The sequence below is a fragment of the Habropoda laboriosa genome, unplaced genomic scaffold, assembly GCF_001263275.1.
Source record: "Habropoda laboriosa isolate 0110345459 unplaced genomic scaffold, ASM126327v1 scaffold143, whole genome shotgun sequence".
Taxonomy (NCBI): domain Eukaryota; kingdom Metazoa; phylum Arthropoda; class Insecta; order Hymenoptera; family Apidae; genus Habropoda; species Habropoda laboriosa.
This window is the reverse complement of record NW_017100404.1, coordinates 2,225,585-2,231,881: the sequence shown is the minus strand read 5'-3', so window position 1 is coordinate 2,231,881 and position 6,297 is coordinate 2,225,585. Positions and strand designations below refer to the sequence as shown.

The 6,297-nt window shown below is 34.5% G+C and overlaps 1 protein-coding gene across 1 annotated transcript in view; it reads right to left on the bottom strand.

The window, feature by feature from the left end:
- Positions 1 to 6,297, bottom strand: part of LOC108575347 (cytochrome P450 4c3-like) — an 11,890-nt gene continuing 5,593 nt past the window's right edge. Inside the window, exons 3-8 of the mRNA XM_017938115.1 lie at positions 5,611 to 5,796; positions 1,636 to 1,705; positions 1,436 to 1,562; positions 1,084 to 1,320; positions 686 to 848; positions 1 to 427 (exon numbers count right to left, since the gene is read on the bottom strand). Of these exons, the coding sequence (XP_017793604.1) occupies positions 75 to 427; positions 686 to 848; positions 1,084 to 1,320; positions 1,436 to 1,562; positions 1,636 to 1,705; positions 5,611 to 5,796 (1,136 nt within the window). The 3' untranslated portion in view covers positions 1 to 74. The remainder of the gene's footprint in view (positions 428 to 685; positions 849 to 1,083; positions 1,321 to 1,435; positions 1,563 to 1,635; positions 1,706 to 5,610; positions 5,797 to 6,297) is intronic.

The window sequence follows — 6,297 nt, the reverse complement described above, 5'->3', positions numbered from 1 at the left end:
TTCCTTCAAGTTCGAAGACCTTTCGTGTACCTTCGACTTTTTTACTTCTTGCGCAGTTTACCATTGGAAGATAACTACGTAACAGTTGCTTGCGTTCGTGGTGTAATTTTTAACCGTAGTCCGTTAGCATTGCACAACACCAGTTCGCAAATAAACCGAAGTTGATCCTCGGTATCGACAGATTCGATTCGGAAGTTTTTTAATATATTCAGAATGAGAACTTTGACGATCATCGTGGCATATTTCCATCCTACACAATTACGGGAACCTGCACTGAAGGGTATAAAAGCGTAAGAAGGATATTTAGGACCGTCCGGAAGAAATCGCTCTGGTCGATAAGTTTCTGGGTCTGAAAAGTATCGTGGATCACGATGAAGAAGGAACGTATTGACGATGACCGTCGATCCTATTGGAATTTCGTGTCCCACTAAAAACAAACGAATAAAAATGAATTAAAGATTTTTAATTAAATATCGTGTCCTACTAAAATTAAATGAATAAAAATGAGTAAAAGTCTAGAAATGAAATATCGTGTCTCACTAAAAACAAAATGGCTTGAAAAATATTCTATTTTGAATATAAAATTTTCAAAATTAAAAAACACTCACTTGAATGTAATTTAAATAATAATAAATTTAAATAAAAATACATTTAATAATAAATTTAATTATAAATGTATACTTACGAATAGAAATAGGTCGATAAATTTGTCTCCCAATAAGTGGCGTTACTGTATACACTCTCCAAGATTCTTTTATACAAGCTTCTAGCCAAGTTAGTTTACTCAGTACACCTAACGTGAGTTCCTTTGTTCCTACTACCTCGTTGTATTGTTCAAGAATTTTCTCCTGCGATGAAAAATTAATAAAACTATTGCATATTGAAATCGTTAATTCTCCCAGACACGATACATAGTGATGATTGTGAAATCACGATTTCCAAAGAATAATAAACAATTATTATTTAATACACCGTTGTCGATGAAATGAAAATTCACTCGAATTATTTTAATTATAATTTCAAAAAATGTCAACTTCGCTAATATCTTGTTTACGTGATCGACATTACGTAGAATTTCAATACCTGATACTGAGGATGCCTTCCTAAGGCATACAAGATCCAAGACACGCTAGTCGCAGTGGTATCGTGACCCGCGAACATAAACGTGTTCACCTCATCCCGAATATCCTCGTCAGTGAGCACTTTGCCGTCCTGCGACATTTCTAACAGCAAATCCAACAAAGCTTGACGCTTAGGTGCCGACTCGTTGAAATTTCCATTCTTTTTTTCATTCCACTCAGCTTTTCTCTCCATGATTATCTATAAAAAAAAAGGAGGGAAAAGTAATAGTAAGAAATATTCATTTTATCACATACCGATATTTTAAGTTCGTATTAATTTTGTATTTAAATGAAACACGAAGGGAAATATTTACCTTATTGACAAATGTATGGATGACACGAAGCGAGTGATCATGTCGTTTCCCCCAGGATGTTAACTTGAAGATCGGGTCGAAGGACATCCAAATGTTGAGAAACCTTCTTTGCGAGATTGAAGCTAACCTGGAAAAAATGTAGTTTAGTTAACTTTCATTTTTTCTGGAGATATAAAATTTTTTATATAAAATACACTTACATATTCACGGCCTGTACGTATTCGTTTTCTAAATTCGTTTGCGCGTTGATGTTGCATCCCATGGAACTGTCTGTAATAAGGGGAAAGGAAAATTTGACAAACAAGTGAATTTTGCAATTTTGACGAAAACAGAATTTTACAATTTTTATGAAAAATTCACCCCTTACTTTTTAACGCTTTCGCTACGGCAGATTTTAATACGTAACATGTGTGACAGATGGTAAATTTTTCATCACGGTCGCAAAATTTGTTTTACTTTTTGGCCGTATCGTTATAAAATTCGGTTTATTAAATAAAGGCGAAAGTGTGCAAACGATAAAATTAAGTATAGTGCAAGCAAATTTTCGAAACGCGAGGCGCCAATAACAACGAAAGGGTTAATGCAAACTAAGAGTGGACTATAAATTCGATTATGGTCCGAGGAGGCAATGAAAAGACATTCGACCCAATAAAATTTCTGTACATAACAGGCAATATCACGTGTAATAAAGAAAAATTGGTAAAAAAAAAGAATACGTATTGTGTGGATTATAGGAAAAATTGTTTAAGTGACATATTGAACGTAAACATGAAGGAAATGGCCACGTTACTCACTACTCGACACTGGGATTCGACCGAATCGTTTAACGGCCTCGGTAAAACGTTCGCGGACAGGCTTATGAAATCATCCGGAAATGTAAAGAGCGAGAAATCAATTTTGGTCTCGGATGATCTGCCTAAAGAGAATCCTCTGAAAGCGGCATCAAAGCGGAAAGCGTTGAACGTCGCCTCGAGAATTGTAAAATCGAAGACGAGCAGAGCGTACAATGATATTTTCTTGGAACCTAGCCACGTAGGAGCATGACTTTCATTTTAAACGGTTGCGATCACGTTGAACAATGGTTTTATTTTAATGCAGAACAGAGACACGGGATATATTCGATTAAGGCCTCGCAGACTTAATTTCTTCCGTTTTGCTTTTCTCTATGCGCAATTGGCACGTTGCATTTGCAAACAGCATTTCTCTAGCACGAAAGATGTACACTGTTGTTTATAAGTATTATCTGTTACAGGAAGCATTATCATGATTCAGATTCCTTCCTCAAAATTAGCGTCGTATCCTTAATTTAACCCTTTCGCGACCGAATTAATGTTTTGGAGAATTTGTTACTTTTCTGCCGATCATTTCGTTGTAATGGATACTGAATTGAGATGAATTTTTGTTCGAGTACTCGAGTGAGAAGTGAAAGAGTCAATACTGTAATTAGACATTTCAACCCTTTCGCTGAGGCAGATTTTAGTATGCAACGGTGCGTGGTAGACGATAGATATTCAATCGCGACCGCAGAATCTTGTGGTTTTTAAAATTTAGAAATTTTTAATTTATGGTTTCGAATTTTTAAAAATTAAAAAATTTTTAATTTATGGTTTTCAAATTCGTTTCATTAATATTTTTTGATATTTGATATTTGAATTTGATATTGATATTTCCAAGTACTGCTGGAGTTGTCCACTTTTAGCATACCACAGTTGCAAGGAAAATAGGAATTCTGGTACACTTTATCTAGAAAATTTCAATTTACGAAAATTGGGGAAATAAGTGTGAAAAAAGGATAGAAATTTAATTATTGCCTTTCTCTTTAATTTATGAATGGAGCTATGGATTATTTAGCGGTAGTATTAAAGTGACGATATATAATGACTGTTTTGATTTAGTTCACTTTCGATAAGTGTCTCAATACTTCTGAACGGGAGTGTATATGGAAAGAAGCTATTGTTCTTGTCTCTTTTATAACAGGTGAAAGCATCGGCTCTCCTTTATGAAATCACCGAGCGTACTAATCAGTTAGCTCAGCCACGTGTTCGTAGTGCCGATGAGAAATTATTGCAAGCTAGGACTAATGCATTGCAGATTTTAAAGGCATCACCGCGCATCATCGAGCTTTCAAGGCCAAGGGTACCTTATCAGTATCCCTCTAAACCGATCGGATACGTTCCACGCAGTGCTCTCACGGCAGTCGGTTGGTATTTTAACAGTAAAACCAGTGGCCGGGTCAAAAATGACCCAAAAAAAAATCGATGCTGGTATTTTATTGTTTGTAATTTTCGGACTTTGTGTTTGCGTCGATGTGAATGTAATTTGTTACAAATTCGTTTCTCAGTTTTCAATTTTTTGAAAATTCACTTTTGGAAAGTTACCAATTTTGACCCGGTCGATTTTTCTAGCGTTTAAAGGATCCTTTGCATTAAAACGCATTAAAAATATGCCTTTTTTTGTTTAAATACTGTACGAATATATCCTTTTAAATATATTTCAAGAACACGTTTATATATTTCTTTTTATAATGTTGATAAATTTGGAAAAATGTGTTAATCCCGAGTGTAAGCGAAAAAATATATTACAGTGAAACAAAAAAAGTGTTTATAGTATCTCTGATGCTTTTAAATCCTCTTAATCTGAAATATTATCAGCTCACGTACCTAAAATTTTTTCCTTCTTTTTTCCACATTAATGATTATGTGAAATTAATTCAGTCGGTTGGGGGAAAAAAGCAAAAATTTGATTTGAATCGTTGGATAACCAGCTCTTATGGTAAAATGATTGGAAAATTGAATATTTTTGCAGCCACTCAGCGTATAATTGAGTTATCGAAACCAAAGAAGAAACGGAGATTGAAGGTTTCGAATCGAAGGAAATCGAAGTCGTGCAAAGAGAAGTCATGGTAATATTGAAATTAGAAAACTCCAATTTGTTAGTAAAAGTTCTTCGTAATTGTTCGATTAATTTTATGCAAATGAGAAAAATTTTCAAAAATAATAACGCAGTTAATTTAAATGATCGACGAAAGAAACGTATTGCATGAAAGGAAATTGTATTATTTCAGGAATTACGTGAAACGTGTAAAGAAAATGTCAGATCATAAATACGGTCCGTTTCTCCAAAACGATGGAAAAATGGGAAAGAAAAAGAAGGAACATCCGGTGAAAATCTCGAATTCCGACAAAACGATCATTATGGTCGGCTTGAAACTGAAGAATAGTAAGAAAAATCGTCAACATTCTTAGTAACAGTTGTCCCGACGACGTTTCGTAACGACGTTTCCCTCGGAATGATGTGCAATGTGTTGTTTTATTGTGATAATCTGTGTTATTAAATCACGGTGGAATTGACGAATCGTATTTCACTGTACGGACAGGTTCATAAATTCTGCCAGTTCTAAGACAATTAGAATAATTATTGGATCATTAAGACATATCTATGAAATTACATAGTCGTGATTTGTAACGATTGCATCATTTTTACTTCCGGGTTGCGATTATGCTGTAATACGCAAACGTAGTTTCTTTTACGCAGAAATGTTGGAGGTATGTCACGAAATGTGAATGCAACTGGAGAATAGGAGTACTGCACAAAAGTGATTTATATATACAAAAATATACAGTGTGTCTTAGAGAAACACCTAAATATCTGCTTTGCTTTTTAACGACGCTGGAAATTGTTTAAGACGTAATTTTCTTCTATGGCTAATTAATTTTGTTAATTCTTCAATTTTTTCAATTTCTCGTTGCTCTGTTTTCATGCTTATCGCAGAAAATTATTTTTTCTTAATTTTTCAATTTTTTCAATTCTTCGTTGATATTTCCTTATGCTTTTCGCAGAAAATAATTTTCTCTATGGCTATTTTTTTCAATTTTTCATTGGTACTTTTTTTTTTCTTTTTCGCGGAAAAATTGTTTTTCTAACGCATCTTGTATTCTCTTAAATATCTTTTACCATTATTGAAATGAAGGAGATATTTAGGTGTTTGGATCTTGCTGAGACACCCAGTACGTGGATATGTGCTCTATTAAAATTTTTCTCGGTTTGTAATAAATTTTCTTTTAAAACGACTCGACTGAGTTTGAACGTAAAGCGGTAGTTTCAAGCTTCACAGACGGAATAACACTCGGAATTTCCCAACTTGCACGAGATTATATCAATGAAGTATAACTTACGGCATATTATGTCCAGTGCTGCACGTTTTGCGTATGGAACAATGTCGAATAGTGGTTTACCGACTTCCTTTCTCAGACAGGAGATTAATATTTCACCCTCTGCGATCGCTGTCTTCAAATACACTTCCAGGAGATTACTGTGAAAGGTTGGCGTCATCAACTTCCTGCGGAAGTGCCATTTTTCACCTGAAATGTAACAGAAAAATCGTTACGTTCAATCTTCATTTTTTAATTTTATGTTATTCAACGATTCAAGTTACTCGATAATTTATTATTCAGTAACAATGACTCTATTCCGTGTTTTAATTGTAATAGAAAACATGCTTCTTCTGTGTTTAAACATTTTATGGTGAATTCAGGAAACGATTCATTAGAAACATTCTTTCACGAAATTACGAAAGCAATTATGTTGATGGTGAATAGGTATAGTAAGTAGAGCTTGGGAAAAATTCCTCTTCAAATGTCGATTAAGATTTAGAAGAGATAGTTTGCTCGCGGCGTCGTGAAATGTAAGAAATATTTGGGCAGTGGTCATTAGGATAAGTGAGGACACTTGGCTTATGTTCGTTCGTCATAGAAATTTTTGCAAGTGGTTGTTCGACTGGCAGTCTGCCGGAATTCCAGCCGAAAAATTCCTGGTATGCCACGGTTAAATGTAGCCTAAAGAAATTAATGGCTGGGGGAGGA